Source organism: Anomaloglossus baeobatrachus, chromosome 5 (genome assembly GCF_048569485.1).
Source record: "Anomaloglossus baeobatrachus isolate aAnoBae1 chromosome 5, aAnoBae1.hap1, whole genome shotgun sequence".
Lineage (NCBI taxonomy): Eukaryota > Metazoa > Chordata > Amphibia > Anura > Aromobatidae > Anomaloglossus > Anomaloglossus baeobatrachus.
The window spans coordinates 425,077,999-425,098,104 of record NC_134357.1 but is presented as its reverse complement, the minus strand read 5'-3'; the positions used below and the strand labels follow the sequence as shown (position 1 = coordinate 425,098,104).

General features: G+C 49.1%; 1 protein-coding gene across 1 annotated transcript in view; it reads left to right on the top strand.

Moving 5' to 3' along the window:
- Positions 1 to 3,972: 3,972 nt before the first annotated feature.
- Positions 3,973 to 20,106, top strand: part of MAP3K3 (mitogen-activated protein kinase kinase kinase 3) — a 70,850-nt gene continuing 54,716 nt past the window's right edge. Inside the window, exons 1-3 of the mRNA XM_075350339.1 lie at positions 3,973 to 4,185; positions 9,047 to 9,168; positions 10,790 to 10,830. Of these exons, the coding sequence (XP_075206454.1) occupies positions 4,077 to 4,185; positions 9,047 to 9,168; positions 10,790 to 10,830 (272 nt within the window). The 5' untranslated portion in view covers positions 3,973 to 4,076. The remainder of the gene's footprint in view (positions 4,186 to 9,046; positions 9,169 to 10,789; positions 10,831 to 20,106) is intronic.

Sequence of the window (20,106 nt, the reverse complement as noted above, 5' to 3'; positions counted from 1 at the left end):
TCCCCTTCACACGTGCGTACATTCCATTTTGTCCATCCTTGTGACCATCTGTGTAACACATCCCACATACCAGCCCGCAGCCACCCCAGAATAGGAGCCTAACTCTTTCCGATGCCCAGGTGCAGTGGTAATCGGGGTAATAGTTTATAGGGTTGATGTCAGCTGCCATCAAGCCCTGGTGTTAGTGATGGAGAGGCATCTATCAGACTACACTTCAAGGGTGGCTGCAGGCTGGTATTTTTAGGCTGGGAAGGGCCCAATAACCATGGGCCTTCCCAACCTGATAATCAGCCTCCAACTGTTTGCTTTACCTGCGCTGGTTATCAAAAATAGTGAGAACCTCACATCATATTTTTCATTTATTTCTTTGGTTAATAGATCTATTGTACAGCTATCTATCTAAGCACATCTTTAATACACATTAACTTCATTTCAGCATCATGTGTTTTTTCAGGTTTACTGTATGTTACATGGATGACACACATTAGCAAAGCGGAACATGCCACATATATATTTTTTGTGCAAATGTGTGTAGGGGGCCTTAGTCATACAGTAAGTGGGTATGAATGTGATGTTCAGGTAATTTTATACTTTTGGGGAGACCCCTGCAGGACTGAGGGCAGGATGATTTCAGTTTCCTCATGGCCACCCTACAGGACTGAGACCGGGTTGATTTCAGTTTTTTCATGGTCGCTCTGCAGGACTGAGTTCACGAGGATTTCAGTTTCCTCATGGTCACCCTGCAGGACTGAGAGCAGGGGATTTCACTTTCCTCATGGTCACCCTGCAGGACTGAGAGCAGGGGATTTCAGTTTCCTCGTAGCCACCCTGCAAGACTGAGGACGGGGGGATTTCTGTCTCCTTATAACCACCCTGCAGGACTGAGGTCAGGCTGATTTCAGCTTCCTCATGCTCACTCTGCAGGGCTGAGGGCTGAGAGATGTCAGTTTTCCTCATGGCTACCCTCCAGGACTGAGGACTGGGGGATTTCAGTTTTCTCACGTCCACCTTGCAGGACTGAAGGCAGGCTGATTTCAGATTACCCACGGCTACCCTGCAGGACTGAGGGCGGAATAATTTTAGTTTCCTCATGCTCACACAACACGACTGCGGGTGGGGAGATTTCAGTATCCTCACGTCCACCCTGCAAGATTGAGGGTGGGCTGATTTCAGTTTCCTCACACCCTCTCTGCAGGACTGAGGCCAGGGGGATTTCAGTTTCCTCATAGTCACCCTGCAGGACTGAGGGTGGGTGGATTTCAGTTTTCTCACGACCACCCTGCAGGACTGAGGGTGGACTGATTTCATTTTCCTCATGCCCAATATGCAGGACTGAGGGCGGGGGAATTTCATTTTTCTCACTCCAACCCTGCAGGACTGAGGATGGGGGGGACTTCAGTTTACTCACAGCCTCCCTGCAGGACTGAGAGTGGGCTGATTTCAGTTTCCTCATGCCCACTCTACAGGACTTAGGATGGTGGGATTTCAGTTTCCTCACTGCTGCCCTATCGTGGATGCCTTCCCTGGATTCAGGCATCGTCGATTGTGAGTGCTGCCTGGATATTTTGATTTGTACCCTGCAAGACTGAGGATTGGCTGATTTCAGTTTCTTCACAGCTACCCTGCAGGACTGAGGGCGGGTTAATTCCAGTTTCCTCATGCTCACCCTGCAGGACTGAGGGCGGGCTGATTTCAGTTTCTTCATGCCCACTATTCAGAACTAAGAGCGAGGGGATTTGTTTCCTCACACCCACCCTGCAGGACTGAGGGTGGGGGGATTTTGTTTTTTTCACTCCTACCCTGCAAGACTGAGGATGGGGGAATTTTAGTTTACTCACAGCCACCCTGCAGGACTGAAGGCAGGCTGATTTCAGTTTCCTCACACCTACCCTGCAGGACTGAGGATGGGGGAATTTCAGTTTCCTCATGCCCACCCTGCAGGACTGAGGGTGGGCGGATTTCAGTTTCCTCACAGCTACCCTGCAGGACTGAGGGCAGGCAGATTTCAATTTCTTCAGGCCCACCCTGCAGAACCGAGGCTGGGGGGATTTCAGTTACCTCATGGCTTCCTTGCAGAACTAACGGCAGAGGGATTTCGGTTTCCTCATGGCTACCCTGCAGAACTGAGGATGGGGGAATTTCAGTTTCCTCATGCCCACCCTGTAGGACTGAGGGTGGTCTGATTTCAGTTTCCTCACACAAACACACACCCTGCAGGACTGAGGATAGGGGGATTTCAATTTCCTCATGGGTACCCTGCAGGACTGAGGACGGGCTGTGTTCAGTTTCTTCACAGCTACCCTGCAGAACTGAGGCTGGGCTGATATCATTTTCCTCATGGCCGTCCTGCAGAACTGAGGGCAGGGGATTTCATTTTCCTTACGGCCACCCTGCAGGACTGAGGGCTTTCAGTTTCCTCCTAACTGCCCTGCCGGACTGAGGGTGGGGGAATTTCATTTTTCTCACGCCCACCCTGCAGGATTGAGGATGGAGGAGAGGATTTCAGTTTCCTCATGGCTACCCTGCAGAGCTGAGGTCGGGCTGATTTCAGTTTCCTCACGCCCACTATGCAGGACTGAGGATAGGGGGATTTCAGTTTCTTCACAGCTACCCTGCAGGACTGAGGGCGGGCTAATTTTACTTTCCTCATGCTCACCCTGCAGGACTGAGGATGGGGAGACTTCTGTATCCTCTCACCGACCCTGCAGAACTGAGGGCAGGCTGATTTCAGTTTCCTCTTGGTCGCCCTGCAGAACTGAGGGCAGGGGATTTCAGTTTCCTTACGGCCACCCTGCAGGACTGAGGGCTTTCAGTTTTCCTCACGGCCACCCTGCAGGACTGAGGGCAGGGGGATTTCAGTTTTCCTTATGGCCACTGTGCAGCACTGAGGGTGGGCTGATTTCAGTTTCCTCATGCCCACGATGCAGAACTGATGGAAGGGGGGGAGATTTAGTTTTTATCATGCCCACCATGCAGGATTGAGGATGGGTTGGATTTCAGTTTCCTCACACCCACCCTACAGGACTGAGGATGGGGGATTTCAGTTTTCTCATGGCTACCCTGCAGTACAGACGACGGGGGAATTTCAGTTTCCTTACTGCCACCCAGCAGGACTGAAAGGCGGGCTGATTTCAGTTTCATCATGCCCACCCTGCAGGACTGAGGGCGGACTGATTTCAGTTCCCTCACAGACACCCTGCAGGACTGAGGATGGGGAGATTTTAGTTTCCTCATGGCCACCCTGCAGGACTGAGGATGGGAGATTTCAGTTTACTCATGACCACCCTGCAGGAATGGGGTGAGGGGGTTTCAGTTTCCTCATGACCACCCTGTAGGAATGGGGGGGGGGTTCAGTTTTCTCATGGCAACCTTGCAAGTATCCACTCTGTGTCTATACTACCTCTCCTTAAAGGTACGTGCACACAGCGTCTTTTTAAGGGTAACAAACCCACCAAGGTTTTCCAAAGGAAAGCACTTCAAAAAATGTTGTTTTTTGTTTTGTTTTTTTTTTGTTTTTTTATCCTATAGGATTGTAGCATTGTTTTTTTTTTTTAAGTTCTAGTTTCTTGAGCATTTTTTACTTTTTTTTTTTTTTTAACTGTTTTACTTGAGTTGTTTTCCAGTGTTTTTAGGGTGTTTTTTTAGGTTTTTTTTTCCTCTGAGAGGTAACATTTTTCTCCATTCAGTGCATTGACGTAGGATGACAGCCAGTTTATTGATGCGGTTTTAGTTAATCATTCAGTAGATTGAGTTCATATGTTGTTGTGGTTGTTTTTCTGTCGTTATGGTAACGCTTCCACCGCCCAGTGTCAGGGAAAGCTGTCACCAGAAGCCCCGCCCCCTTCTTGCGCTGCGTTTCAACCGCGTTCCACGGTGTGATGCTCCTGCTTATTGGCTGCTGATCGTCCCGCACCTGGATGATTGACAGTTTTGCTGCCCTGTAGGAAGTACTGATATGCGCTTGCGTGAGGCCTGGAGAGCTCGAAGTCTGGGGACACCCGGATATGAGGTGACCCGGAGACGCCCGCGAGTATGACAGGACACCCGAAGAGACGTTGGGGGACTATTGGCATTTGATGTTATCAGTGCGTAGAGCGTCGATAGAAGACCTGGGACCCCAAACGGAAGGCCTGAGGCGCCGGGACGCGGACAAAGCCCGGGACGTCCCCCCCTGTAGCGCCATGGGTGAGTGCGGAGCTTTCTGGGCACTGAATATGCCAACTGTGCCCAACACTGCGCAGGGCTAAAACATTGCTGGATGGCGTGCAGATCTCTGTGGCTTATGTGATACCGAGATTTACACCGACCCGTGCCCTGCAGGATCGTGCCCCCCCCCCCCCCCCTGACCGGTGCCCTGCAGGACCGTGCACCCCCCCCGACCTGTGCCCTGCAGGACCGTGCACCCCCCCCCCCCGACCTGTGCCCTGCAGGACCGTGCACCCCACCCCCGACCTGTGCCCTGCAGGACCGTGCACCCCACCCCGACCTGTGCCCTGCAGGACCGTGCACCCCCCCCCCCCGACCTGTGCCCTGCAGGACCGTGCACCCCCCCCCCCCCGACCTGTGCCCTGCAGGACCGTGCACCCCCCCCCCCCCGACCTGTGCCCTGCAGGACCGTGCACCCCCCCCCCCCCCCCGACCTGTGCCCTGCAGGACCGTGCACCCCCCCCCGACCTGTGCCCTGCAGGACCGTGCACCCCCCCCGACCTGTGCCCTGCAGGACCGTGCACCCCCCCCCGACCTGTGCCCTGCAGGACCGTGCACCCCCCCCCGACCTGTGCCCTGCAGGACCGTGCACCCCCCCCCCCCGACCTGTGGCCTGCAGGACCGTGCACTTTCCCCCCGACCTGTGGCCTGCAGGACCTGCCTCCATACATTTGTGGTGGGTGCCCTGGCCCTGTCTCTGCCCCGATGGGTGCCCTGGCCCTGTCTCTGCCCCGATGGGTGCCCTGGCTATGTCTCTGCCCCGATGGGTGCCCTGGCTATGTCTCTGCCCCGATGGGTGCCCTGGCTATGGCTTGGTACGTTGGCTTTGTGCGTCTTTCCTGTTCTCTTGCACTGGTCATTTCCTTTCCTTGTGTCAGTAATTCTTACACAATGTTGTCAGCCGATGTATGAAACTTTCCAGTGTTTAGACGATCCAGCATGTATATGAAGATGGCATATCCTGAGACTGGCAGATACAGCATTTCTAGATGGCATCAGTGGAAGCTTTCCTTTCCTCAACGAGAGCAGCTATCATTACTAGTCTATAAGTTCATCATTGATGTTGGATGGACACAATGCACTGGTTATATCTTTTATCTGATACACTGGAGAGGAGTGGGCTGGTTATACAGTGGTGTGCACAATAATAGCACTTTAAAGGGAACCTGTCAGGTGCAGTATTCACCCAGAACCACGAGCAGTTCTGGGTGTATATTGCTAATCCCTGCCTAACCGTCCCTGTGTACACTAGCCTAGATAAAGATCTTTAGAAAAAATATTTCTAAAGATCCTTTATGATATGCTAATGAGAGCAGGGACTAGTCGCATGGGCATTAGTTCCTGCACTCATTCCGCCCTCTTACGCCCACAGGGGCATGCAAACATGCTATTCAATGCCCATTGCCCAGTGTCATCAGCGGTGACGTGTGTACCTGTGTCTGCTGTCACCGCTGATCAGAATGCCCGGCACTTCCGGTCATGCGCAGTATGAAGCAGAGTGTACATGTCCCGGCTTCATAGAGGTCTAGTGCGCATGACCGGAAGTGCCCGGACATGCGCTCAGCTTTGAGAGCGGACACAGGTTAATAGCAGGACATTGAATAGCATGTTAGTACACCCCTCTTGGCATGTTAAGAGGACGGAATGAGCACAGGAACTAACGCCCTTGTGACTAGTCCCTGCGCTAATTAGCATATCGTAAAGGATCTTTAGAAATACTTTTTATAAAGATCTCTTTATGTATGCTACAAGATGCAGGGATTAGAAATATGCACCCAGGACTGCTCGTGGTTCCCTTTACATTGCTAATGTGTATAATTATTGTTTTGGGCAGAAAATATACATATGGGAAAAATTAATGTAGACAAGTAATCAACAGTCATGACATGCACTTCTGCTAATTGTGCGTAATTGATTCATATATTTAAAAGGGGGTGTTCAAATCAATGGAAATGCGGATTTCAATTCGGGAGGTCAGTCATTCTGTGAAGAAACAGGCCTTAATTATGGCCCTTTATTTAAAGGAGGAGGGCACCAAATGTTGTACCTGCTGGTTTTAGCCCCTTGCTCACAGACTAAAATGCATTGTTCCAGACTTTCCGAAGGAGAAAGAAAATTGATCAAGAAGTTGACTGGAGAAGGGAAAACACAAAAAAAGTGCAGAAAATAATTGGCTGCTCAGCTAAAAATATTTCCAATGCTTTAAAAGGGCAAACACAACCCTTAACACGTGGTAGGAAAAGACCTACTACCATCCGCATAGACCGTAGAATAACAAGTGTGGCAAAGAAGCATCCAATGATCAGCTCCGGGGAGATCAAAGAAGATCTTCAGTTACCTGTGAGTGCTGCAACCATCAGACGACGCCTACGTAAAACCAAACTATTTACAAGAAACCCTCGTAAAGTGCCATCGCTGAAAAAAGACGGGTTCAAAAGGTTTGTTTGCCAAAGAACACATTGACTGGCCTAAAGAGAAGTCTATGGACAGATGAGAGCACAATTGTTCTTACTGGGTCTAATGGTCGCAGTTTGTGGGACGACCCATAAACTCTGAATTCATCCACAGTACACCGTGAAGACCGTAAAACATGGAGGTGCAAGCATAAGGCTATGTGCGCACTTACCGGATTTTGCCGCAGATTTTTTGCGGTTTTGCTGCATGTTTCGCTGCAGAAAATGTTCATAACATCTCTGCAGTGAATCACCAGCAAAACCTATGGGCAAAAAAAATCTTGTGCGCACTGGGTGGAATTTGACAGCTGCATGTTTTGCTGCGGGATTCCCGCAGCAAAAACAATTGCATGTCAATTCTTTTCCGCACATCGCTGCGGGATTTCACTCCATTGACTCCAATGAATTCGTGAAATCCCGCAGGGAATAACGCAGGCAGCAAATTCTGTGCGGTTCACTGCGTTTTGCTGTGTTATTCCCTGCGGTATTTCGCAGTTTACCTCCGGTAATGTACATCGCTTGCCTGCGGTTTTGCAGGGAAGTGATGTCATTACAGGAAGAGGAAGCAGAGCAGAGAGTAAACACACACAGACACATAGATCACATAGACACAGACACATAGAACACACATAGAAAGAAAACGGAAATATAGAAAACAAAGCACGTGGGCTCCGCTGTATATTTACCTTCCAGCCGAGGTAAGCACACAGCGGCGGCCCGGTATTCTCAGGCTGGGGAGGGCGAGGGGCAGGGTTAATGCCCCCCGCCTCACTCCACCTCCCGCAGCCGAGAATATCAGCCGCAGCTGCCCCGGGACTGTCGCATGCATTATGCGGCAGCACCGGCGTGTCCCCGGCTCTTCCTGCCGCTGTGTAGCAGTGGCGGTCAGGGTAATACAAGGGGTTAATGGTGGTGGATCACCGCCATTAACTCCAGGCTTGATCATGGCAGCGTCTATGTGACAGCTGACATGATCAACCCGTAAGTAAAGTGAATAAAACAGACACCAAAAATCCTTTATTTTAAATAAAACAAACAAGCCTCGTTCACCATTTTATTAACCCCTCCCGCACCAAAGCTCCGGCGTAATCCACAGCTCCGACGTCCTGCGCTGCTTACATCCAGCCGCGACTGACACACAGCGCTGAATGAAAGCAGCAGACAGCAGAGGTAATTACCGGTCATTTCCCACGGCCGGTAATGTGAACTCACTGCTGACCGTGGGAAATGTAGCGATCTGTCCTCTATCTATCCTTCTATCTGTTTATCTGTCTATCCCTCTATCTATTCTTCTGTCTATCTATCTACTATCTCAGAATTAAATGACTTTTTTTTTTCAATGTGCTTTATTGCATTGAATGCAATAAGCACATCCCAACCCGCACGCGGCAAAACCGCAGCAATACCGCGGCAAACCGCATGCGGTTTTCGGGTGCGGTTTGCCGCAGTTTTTTATTGTGGGTGCGGTAATCTTTGAGAGCATGCGGAATTTTCTCAAGAAAATTCCATTTCCCAGTGCGCACATAGCCTTATGGTTTAGGGATGTTTCGCATACTCTGGAGTTGGGCCCATTTATCGCATTCTAGTCTCTTCAAAGTGCTTGAAGAGGTCATGTTGTTTTATGCTTAAGAAGAAGTTGGTGTTTCAGCCGGACAACAACCCCAAACACGCCAGCCAGCAGTCAACCTCCTAGTCGAAGACTAACAAGATTGCTGTTATGCAGTGACGAGCCCAATCTTCAAACCTCAATCCGGTTGAGAATTTAAGTGACATCAGCAATGCTATTTTTGATGCAAAACCTAAGAATGCAAAATAGCTATGGAATGAAGTTCAGTCAGTGTGGGCTGGAATATCTATTCGCATCTGTCCAATGGTAATTGACTCAATGTCAGAAAAGAGGATATTGGGGGGCAAAACTATATCATATGCCAAAACTCGACATTCGGAAAATGGCAATGATGGTGCTATACGGGAAGGGTCATCTTGAGAAGACGAACAGCAGCCAGGCTTGATAGATCTAAAACTGGATCCTTTGTGGCTGGTAAGACCACATATTACAAACAAATCCATCACATCATTCCAGACCTCTGCCGATCATAAGGGAATTGGATCTCCCACCTCACCTCTACTGTATCTCGTCTTGTGTAGTGGTGGAATAGTCAATGATGGAATGGTCAACCTGTTAGACTACAATCATTGAATGTAGTTCTCTTTCTGGGCTGTAATGCAGTGGCCTAACATTACAAACCACCTTATGCACAGAAGCAGTAAGCTCCATGGCCTACATACAAATTCAATATTTTTCTTATTGCTGATTTTCCAGTCTGTAGTATTAATCATGGGTTCTTTGTCATGTGACCATAATCCTCTTTTTGTTTTGTGTACAGATGAACAGGAAGCTCTCAAGTCCATTATGAATGACCTGGTCGCCCTTCAAATGGGAAGGCGTCATCGAACCACTGGAATCGAGGGGGTGAAAACCAAGACAAGCAGCCTCCCCAATAAACAGGTGAGCAACCCTCAGTCTACACAGATGGCTGAAAAATTACCATTAACCCTTTGGTGACATCCGCGTATATTTAGGCTGAATGTTGACCTCATTATATTTCTTCCACCCCACAGGAACTGCGGTGAACTGGAGCTATCTCCAATTGAGCCGTTTAACAGCTTAGATGCTATTGGCAATGGTGACCGCAGCATTTAGTAGGTTAGGAAAGGGCAGGTTTACATCACTTTATACCAAAATGGAATAGAGATCAGAAACGGATATTGACTAGAGATGAGCGGAGCTGTGGAAGTTCGGGGTCAGCCGGATTTTAGATTAAGCTCGGTTTGGGACCCAGAATTGACCCAAACCCCAATGTAAGTCACTGATTGGCAGTTTGGGTTTCCGCCCACATGCAGCCATAAACAGATCACTTCGGGGGTGGGGTTTTCCATTTTTTTTTTTCTATTTGTTTCTTTCATGCACACTTCATTTGATCATGTTGTTGTAACCCCCCTCCCACCCAGTGCAAGTAGAGAGGTACCCAAGCACAGTGATGCTCACGCGAGTGGTTTACATACATACAGCGGCCAAACTTCAAACCCAGACTCTGTTGTGTTTTTTGTTTTTGTTTTTTTTAAAGTCTGTGTTTAGGCCTCAGGTTCACTCATCTCTAATATTGACCCCAAAAATGGGACCCACAAAAACTGCATGTCATACTGTGTAAAACAAACCCTCCCTACAACTTTTTAGGGTGTATAAAAAGAGAGATTAGATCACGTGATCCCAACGTATTGTTACCCCTGTATAAATCACTTGTAAGGCCACATCTGGAATATGGGATCCAGTTTTGGGCTCCGCATTTTAAAAAGGACATTCAGAAGTTAGTCAGTTCAAAGGCGGCCAACTAGACTATTACAAGGAATGGAAGGCCTCCCATATGATGACAGGTTGGAAAAATTAGATATGTTTAGCTTAGAAAAAAGACGTCTCAGAGGAGATCTCATTTATATGTATAAATACATGTGTGGTCAATATAAAGGACTGGCACATGACTTATTTCTTCCAAAGACAGCACTAAGGACCAGGGGGCACTCACTGCGAGTGGAAGAAAAGCGATTCCGACAGCTAAATAGGAAAGGGTTCTTTACAGTTAGAGCAGTCAGACTGTGGAATGCCCTACCACAAGAGGTAGTAATGGCAGATACTATAGGGCTGATTGATTTGATTTGATTGATTGTTGGTTATAAATGACTTAGTGACCAAATGTAGAACTGGTGGAGGAAGGTTGAACTAGATGGACCCAGGTGTTTTTGTTTTTTTTTGTTTTTTTTTTTGTTTTTTTTTTTCAACCTAAGTAACTATGTAACTAAAAAAAGATAAAATAAGTTCTTGCTCTAAGAATATGGCGAGTTGAGCAAGGTCTTGGTTTTTGCCTAGTTTAATCCCACTTGGAATATTTTTTTCATGTCTTCCAGTACATTATATGAAAAAAATGAATTGTATCATTCAAAACGACAAATGACGCCAGCTTGGTCCATTGCCTTTTGTGAAGCACATCCCAGTCTGCTACCACATGAACATGAAACACATCTGTATTTTTCAGTAACGTATATAAATGTATATTTTTTTTTTTTCATTCTAGAACGATGTGAGGATAAAGTTTGAACACAATGGAGAAAGGCGGTGAGTGACATAGATTTATTATTTTAGAACTCTTTCCTGAGGGGATCACGAGAGATGGATGTGTGAGTCAGATGGGCCAATGTGACCACTTGGACTCATTGAGTTGCATGGAAAGGCTTTAGAAAGTGGTGGGGGATTGAAACACAGCGGCACCTGTCCGTAATCCCAAATTTTGTGAAAACAATGTAATCTCTGTACATACTAATATACTTTTGTCCCAGTTTCGCTCAATTTTAATATCATTGAGTGAACATTGAAGGGACTTTCTGATTTGACCTAAAAACGTACCTTATCGGGAATGTTTGGCATAGTTAGCTGGTTACTTGCTTTTCATCTGTGAGCCATGGTCAGGATATTGGTGAGTCGGTCGTAGAATAAATCAATAGGAAAGCAACACGTTACTAATCGTTCCCCAGATAATGGTAGATGATTAACTCATCAGAGAGTTAGGGGTGCTTCACACACAGCGAGATCGCTACTGAGATCGCTGCTGAGTCACGTTTTTTGTGACCTCATTAGCGATCTCGCTGTGTGTGACACTGAGCCGCGATCTGGCCCCTGCTGTGAGATCGCTGCTCGTTAAACACAGCCCTGGTTCGTTTTTTTATTGTTGCTCTCCCGCTGATAAGCACACACCGCTGTGTGTGACAGCGAGAGAGCAACAATCCTGAATGTGCAGGGAGCAGGAGCCAGCGTCTGACAGCCTGCGGTAAGCTGTAACTAAGGTAAACATCGGGTAACCAAGGTGGTTACCCGATATTTACCTTCGTTACCAGCCTTCGCAGCTCTCACGCTGCCAGTGCCGGCTCCTGCTCCCTGCACACGCTAAGTTAAGCGGTGTGAGCTGGTAACTAAGGTAAACATCGGGTAACCATACCCGATGTTTACCTTAGTTACCAGTGTCCGCAGCTTCCAGACACCGGCTCCGTGCAAACGCAGCGTCGCTTGCACGTCGCTGCTGGCTGGGGGCTGGTCACTGGTCGCTGGTGAGATCTGCCTGTTTGACAGCTCACCAGCGACCATGTAGCGATGCAGCAGCGATCCTGACCAGGTCAGATCGCCGGTCGGATCGCTGCTGCATCGCTAAAGTGTGAAGGTACCCTTACCTTAGAGGGTCAGTACATATTCCCTAGCCACAAGAGAGAATCTATAGATTTCTGGTGTCCAATCTCTGGGTCATGCATCAATTGGTAGAATGGGGCACTTTATCCCAGATGGAATGGAGCGGCACTGCACATGCCCATTCATTCTTTATGGAGCTGCCGAGCAGAGTGCATGACTTTCATCCACAGCCCCATAGAGAATGAATGGGGCACAGGTCGGGGCATGTTGAGTGCCACTCCATGGCATCAGGAATAAAAGTGCCCCATTCTGCTGATAGGTGCTAGTCCCAGCATTCAGATGTCCACTGATATACAGGTTATCGCCAGTCCTTTCACAGGACAACCCTGTAATTGGTCACATCTAGGGACTAAGGGGTACTTTGCACGCTGCGACATTGCTACTGCAATATCGTCGGGGTCAAATCGAAAGTGACGCACATCCGGCGCCGGTAACGACATCGCAACGTGTAAAGCCTGGATGCGCCATAAACGATCGCAAAAGCGTTGAAAATCGGTGATCTGTGTAGCGTCGGTTATTTTCATAATGTTGCACCAATAGGAGATACGATGTTGTTCCTCGTTCTTGCGGCAGCACGCATCGCTGAGTATGAAGCCGCAGGAGCGAGGAACATCTCCTTAGGCTGGTTTCACACTACGTCTTTTTAACATCCGCTGAAAACGTTTTTTTAGCGGAAGTACGGATCCTGCTTTTACAGCAAATAACGTATGCAAACGCATATGTTATTTTGCAGGATCCTGCACTGGATATTTAGGGGCGGGCATTGGAGTCATGTGATCGGGAGTGAGGGGAGCTAGACTGGGAGGAGGCTTCTGACAGCTGCAGACGCTGGTAACCAAGGTAAACATCGGCCTTGGATACCCGATATTTATCTTGGTTACGAGTGTCTGCAGCTGCTAGGAGCCGGCTGCCTGCACGCGTAACCAACGTAAACATCGGGTAACTAAGAGAAGTGGTTACGCGATATTTACCTTGGTTACGAGTGTCCGCAGCTCTCAGGCAGGGGAGAGAGAGACAGGAGAGGAAGGCGGAAAGACAGAGATAGAGAGAGGGGGTGAGGGAGGGAGTAGAGAGATAGACAGATCACTGGAGACTGGTTCTGGGCATGCTCAGTACTTTCTGGGCATGCTCAGTACAAAAGCAGGATCCTGTTACAACGCAACTGAACGCATTCTGCTAGGCAGGATCCAGCACTCATTGAAATGCATTGCAGCTCGCGGCGCAATGTGAAGGATCCTGTGAGATGCGTTATTTTGACAAAGCAAAAAAACGCTACATGTTGCGTTTTTGAAACATGTCAAAATAACGCAAAAGGACGGATCCTGCGTCTAACGGACGCAAACGCATGCAAACGCAGGTGGACGCGAGTCCATTGAAAATGCATTGCAGTGAAAACGGATTTGCACAGGATCCGTACTTCCGTTAAAAAAACGTTTTTAACGGATGTTAAAAAGACGTAGTGTGAAACCAGCCTTACCTGCCTCCACTGACTATAAGGAAGGAAGGAGGTGGGCGGGATGTTTACGTCCCGCTCATCTCCTTCCCTCCGCTTCTATTGGCCACCTGCTGTGTGATGCCGCATGACCCGCCCCCTTAGGAAGGAGGGATTGTTCGCCGGTTAGAGCGACGTCGCAGGGCAGGTAAGTGCATGTGAAGCTGCCGTTGTGATAATGTTCGCTACGGCAGCTATCACAAGATATCGCATGTACAACGGGGGCGGGGACTATCGCGCTCGGCATCGCTAGCCGATGCTAGCGATGTCGCAACATGCAAAGTACCCCTTAGAACCTGTCTTTGGTTGTGTTCAATTGATGATGGTTCACAAATTGGCAGTTTGCCTTCAATAAATGATATGGATGCGCTTTCAGTCTCTCAAGTTGTCATATCTGGCACTGACACAAGCAGAGCATTTGACAATGGCGGTGAATTAGATTTCAGCATTGAAAAATTGAGTAGGTTGTGTTATCCTAGAATTACCCCCTTTAGCAGCAGCAATTTACTATAGAAATTGTGAAGCAAATTCGCAGGTAAAGGGCTTGTGCCAAGTGTGGAAGTTATCCCTCATCCCTAGGATTGGGAATAACTCTCCTGATCGCTGAAGGGCCAACCTCTGGGACCCCTTTGATCCCCAAAACTGGGTGTGAATGGAACAGTGATCGATCGCGCACACCTCGGCTCCATTTTGTTTAGATAACGGAGAGCAGAGTTCAGCTGGTCCTTGGCACTCCCAATAAGGCTGGTTTCAGACGTCCATGTTTTAGGTACGTGTGACATCCGTTTTTAAAACGGATGTCACACGTACCCATGTTATTCTTCGCTGTACTAACACGGTCGTGTTTTCACACGGGGACCGTGTGACCTCCCATGACCCCACACGCAGGCATGTCTGTTTTTTCTCCGGCAGCACGGGTGTCACACAGATCGCACACTGATGTGATCCATGTGACATCAGTGTGACACGTACCGGAGAAAACACGTGTCTTTTTAATAAAAATATTTTCTATATTTACCCCTCTCCAGCGATGCTGTCTCTGGCTCTCCTGACCCCCACTCATTATACTCACTAAATCCACTGCAAAGGAGCTGGAAGCCGGAGAAGCCCTGGGGACTTCAGTGCCGGGGACCGTATCGCTGGGTGAATATTCAGCTGTGTGTGTGTGTGTGTGTGTGTGTGTGTGTGTGTTCAGTGTATACATGCATGTGCGCTACGTGTGTGGTGATGTGCTCAGTGTATGCATGTGTCTGCTATGTGTATATACATGTGCTCAGTGTATACACGTGTGTGTGTGTGTGTGTGTGTGTGTGTGTGTGGTGTGAGAACCTGGAAGCCAGAACATCGCGGGGACAGCATCAGGGACTCATCACAGTTTCCAATGAACTCTGATGAACCCATGAAGCTGTAGCGCTGGTGTCATCAGAATTCATTGGTAATGCCGATGACCTCCTGGATGTCACTGTGCTTACAGAATACTCACTTGTCTCCGCGGTGCTGTCCTCGGCGGTGCTGTCCCCAGCAATGCTCTGGCTTCCAGATCCTGAGTGCAGTGAATAATCGATGAATATAATGAGCGGTGATCAGGAGCTGGAGGCAGCAGAGCCGAAGAAAGCAGGTAAATACGAAAAATCTGGGGGGGGCGTGGCCAGCAGGCAGCATGAGCGGTCGCATCTGAGAGCAGCTCCGCAGTCCGACGCTGATATATACTATTAATCCTGCCGAAATTGGTGCCTAAATACACCTCTGGATTACCTGTGGTGCGGTGAGCATTCGGATCGGTACCATGAGCAGAGGTCGCAGCGCAGCGGCGGCTGAGAAGCTGAAGAAGTTTGCTCGGGACTCCCAGCAAGATGGCGCCGGCAAGCAGGCAGAGCGGGAATCCAGTGAGGCGGAGGAGGAGGAGAGCATGGAGGCCGGATCCAAGGAATCGCAGGAGCTAACCTTACAGCAGGTTACGTCGCAGTTACTGGCAGCGATCCAGGATTCAAAAGTGTCGCTGACGGGTAAAATCGAGGAGGTTAAGATTGATGTGGGTCTCCTCCGGCTGGACTTGCAAAACCTGAGAGAGCGGGTAAAGGAGACCGAGCAGCGGATCTCCACGCTGGAAGACGACGCAAGAGCGACGCCGGGCAGACTGTCCTCTCTGGAAAGCGCGGCAAACAACTGGGCGCAGAGGGCTGATGACCTGGAAAATCGCCTGCGTCGCAATAATTTAAGAATTCTGGGGATGCCGGAGAGGGCAGAAGGGAGCGACCCATGTAAGTTCATGGAAAAGTGGCTCTCTGAAACTTTCCCTGATGCGACGCTGTCAGCGGCATTCGCTATAGAAAGAGCTCACCGGGTACCGGCCAGACCTCCTCCTCCGGGAGCGCAGCCTAGACCTCTCCTGGCCCGACTGTTGAGCAGCAGAGATAGAGATGCGATCCTTGGTGCGGCGCGGCGCAAGGGCCCGATCTTACACAACAACGCCACCATATTGATCTTCCCTGATTTCTCTGCGTCGCTCCAGAAAACGAGGGCATCCTTCATCCAGGTGAAAAAACGCCTCAGAGAGCATCAAATTGCTTACTCCATGATCTTCCCAGCCCGTCTTAGAGTGGTTCATCAAGAGCGATCCCTGTTTTTTACTTCTCCTGCGGAAGCGGATGACTGGATCAACACATTGAAGAGGAAGCGCTGATGCGTCACGGTCATGGGCGCTGCCTGGAGGGTCGCGGTTGTGATGGCGTCGCGGTTCTGATTCACTTATCTCATCCTCTTTGGAGCAAGGTCGGTGATGCGACTCCAATCCTTGGGACGTCGTGTTTGAAATTACTGTTGAGATCACTTCAGGATCATCCTATGCAGGTACTCGGCGTCTCCCGATTCTGAAGGCGCGAAAGATTCTTGTTTGTTTCATCCCTCCTGGCATGTGAGTGGAGCGGGACCGCAATTGCGTTCGCGCCCTGATCTTATGGTCCCTGTTGGTTGAGAAGTTGATGATCTCATCTGGAGACGCTGGTGCGCCTGTGGCCTTCCCGGAGGCATGAGAGTTTCCGGATGTGTCTATTATTGGTTTTCCATTGAACCGGCCTCCGGGTTTGGCCCTCGTCGTAGGCGGGTGGCTTGGGGCCGCGCCTGCGTTTGGGATGGCTGCTGTGTTCTCCGGGATCATTGCTTAACCCAGTCTGTGCTCCGGATTACTCGTCGCTGATGGGGCCGGACCGAGATGACACCAAACGAGACATGGGTCGGACCGCTGTTGCGACGCCCTGAACTCCTTCATGCGATCCTGTTTTATCTTATACTTTTTTGGATCCAATTTGGAACTCTACTCCTCTTTTCTCTCTCTATATCCTCTTCTCTCTCTCTCTTACTTCTCTCCCATCTACTCTTGGTCCCTTCACTTATGCACGATTAAAGGCTATGCTGCAGGGTAACTCATTTATTGGACTGCAGGAGAAGCTCAAGTCCTTGTTTGAGGACACCCCCATACCAAGTACACCATCTAGCCACGTTGGTTCACCCTAGTCGTTGCTAGGGAAAATCTTTCCTGGCCGCACTACTGGACCAGCTCTTGTCGGTTGTGTGTGCGCAACCGATAATTTGTATTTAAGGGTACGTTTACCCAAGTTCTACTGTAGGTTAAGTTTTTGACATTTTTCTAGTAATTCAGCAAGCGGCATCTTTCAATGGCTTTAAGTTTGATGACATGGAATGTTAGAGGACTGGGCACATCCAGGAAACGGGCGGCAGTATTTGCTCATATCAAAAGATCCAAAGCTCAGATTATGTGTTTACAAGAGACCCATTTATTGTTGGAAACCACTAGAGTGCTTCAGAAGCCTTGGGTTCAATGGTCAGCTCACTCTGTTCATTCCTCATATTCTAGGGGAGTATCGGTACTAATTCACAAAGCACTGCGGTGGGACCCGGGTAAGATTATAAAGGATAATGATGGGAGGTATGTGTTTATCCAGGCTCACATCGATGGGGTTATGATAGTGATCTTAGCCATATATATCCCCCCTGCAATGGGAATCTCGATTCTATATGAGGCGGCTAAGTTTGCCTCACAATTCCCACAAGCCTTGGTGCTCTGCATGGGGGACTTCAATTTGATTAATAACACGGGACTGGACAGATTCAACACCCGACAGGTCCCTATCTCCCCCACGATACAAACTAGATTGAGTATATTCTTACAGGAAGTGGGATGGCACGATATATGGCGGTTCTTTAACCCAGCACTGAGAGAATATACATGTTATACTCCAGGGAAAAACTCATTATCTTGAATTGATTACATCTGTGGAAATGAAAGAGTCTGTGCCCATATACAATCGGTCTGTCATTTGCCCAGATCAGTGTCAGATCACTCTCCGGTATTTGTAGGCATTAAATGGGAAGGATGTAAATCTCATAAATTGTCAAGGAAAATTAACCCTTGGTGGCTGTCGCTCTTTGGTGCCAATGACAGGATTCCTGATCAGCTTAGGGCATACACGGAAATGAACTCCGTGGAGGAGAATCACTCGGCCTATTGGGAAGCGCTTAAGGCGTATCTGAGGGGATGCTGTCACTCCTCTATCTCCTATCACAAGAAACAGGCGGCCAGAGAGGAGGAGGAACTGGCCACCCATAATAGAGTGCTTGAACATAGATTCACCTCGGACCCCTCTGAGGAAAACAGATCTCAGTGGCTTCAGGCTGGGAGGAAATATCTGTTGTATTTGCAAGATAAGGCTAGGAGACATGTATTCTTCACGAGCCAGAGGTATTTTGAGCAAGGGAACCAATCCAGTAGCTTACTAGCGTTCTTGGTGCACCAATCCAATAGCTCACCTGCGGTCCTTAAGATCAGAGACCCTCGTGGCGAATCAATTACTTCCGTCAATGGTATATTGGAGGTATTTTTGGACTTCTATAGGACCCTGTATGAGTCCAGGCTGACCGTGTCAAGGGAGGAGATTGCTGAGTACTTACGAGATCTGGAGTTTCCCAGGTTGACTTTGGCTCAGAGATCGGCCTTGGATGAGCCCATTAGTATGGAGGAGATGGTGGAGGCGATGAAGACCCTCAATAAGGGTAAGGCGTCTGGGCCAGACGGACTCCCGATTGAGATCTTTGACAAATATCGGGGGGAGCTGGCCCCGGCCCTCCTGGAAACGGTTGAGGCTTCGCTCCGCAAGGGACGGTTGCCTGATTCCTTTTATGAGGCAACCATTGTCCTGCTATTGAAACCAGATAAGGACCCATTGGATTGTGGCTCGTACAGACCGATCTCTTTGTTAAACTCTGATTATAAAATTCTTACCAAAATTCTAGCAACTAGACTCAATAAAGTGATCTCCTCTATAGTACATGAGGACCAGTCGGGATTCATCCCGGGTAGGAGTACCTCGGATAATCTGAGGAGAGCGCAGGTTGTCTTACAGATGGGCACCAAGTTAGGGGAGGATTGGGCTTTGGTCTCCCTGGATGCGGCCAAAGCCTTCGATTCTATAGAATGGCCATACCTGCTGGAGGTGCTGCGGGCATTTGGTTTCGGCAACGAATTTATCAGATGGATTGAGATCATATATAAAGCTCCATCTGCTAATATTCAGGTGGGTGGCGGTGTGTCGGAAACTTTCCCTTTGGGGAGGGGAACCAGACAGGGATGTCCCCTATCCCCTCTCCTGTTCGCTCTCGCCATGGAACCGCTGGCGGTGCGCATTCGAGCGGACCCAGTCTACCGGGGGGTGAGACATAGCAAGGGAGATGAACGGTTATCTTTGTACGCAGACGACTTGTTACTGTTTGCATCTGATCCGGATTCCTCCATTCCTAGAGCCGTACAATTGATTGATCGATTTGGGGAGTTCTCCGGTCTGTCAATAAATTGGTCAAAATCGTACCTCCTCTTTCTGTCTCGGAACAGAGAGGATCTGGTGCATGACCACATATGCAGGGTTCCGGTGGTGGATCATTTTAAATATCTCGGTATTATACTGGCCGGAAGCCCTGCGGAGATGATAGCGAGAAATATATCCCCCTTACTATCATACTTCAGGGAGAAATTTAATAGATGGAGCCAACTCCCGCTATCAGTGGCGGGAAGGATTAACCTCCTTAAAATGATAGTGCAACCAAAGTGTCTCTATATTACCCAGCATGTATTTGTACAGATTCCTCGCTCTTTCTTCCGGTCCCTGGAAGCTTTAATGATTACCTTTGTCTGGGGCACGTCCAGATCAAGGGTCCAATTGGCCAAATTACAAAGACCCAAGGATATGGGGGGTATGGCCCTTCCTGATCTTTATATTTACTATCTGGCCGGACAATTGAAATACTTGGGTCCATGGACATTCCCCCGGGTTGGGGGTTCTCCGGAGGGACTTCTGGCAGAGTTCACAGGTGTGGACCTCCTGTGGTCGTTACTGACGGATCACAGGAGGGCCCCTGAGGGTCGTGTCCTCCCGATGCACAAATTGGGGGCCAGGATCTGGAAAGAGGCTAAAGCCGTGTTTGGATTTCATGATGTACCAACTGAAACGCCCATATGGGATAACTTGGACCTTCCACATTTTTGTGGGTTGCCGGGGTTTGGTGAATGGAGGAATCGCGGAATAATCTCCCTGGGATCACTGGTCCGGGATGGTGAACTCCGCCCCTTTGCACAACTGCGGTCAGAATTC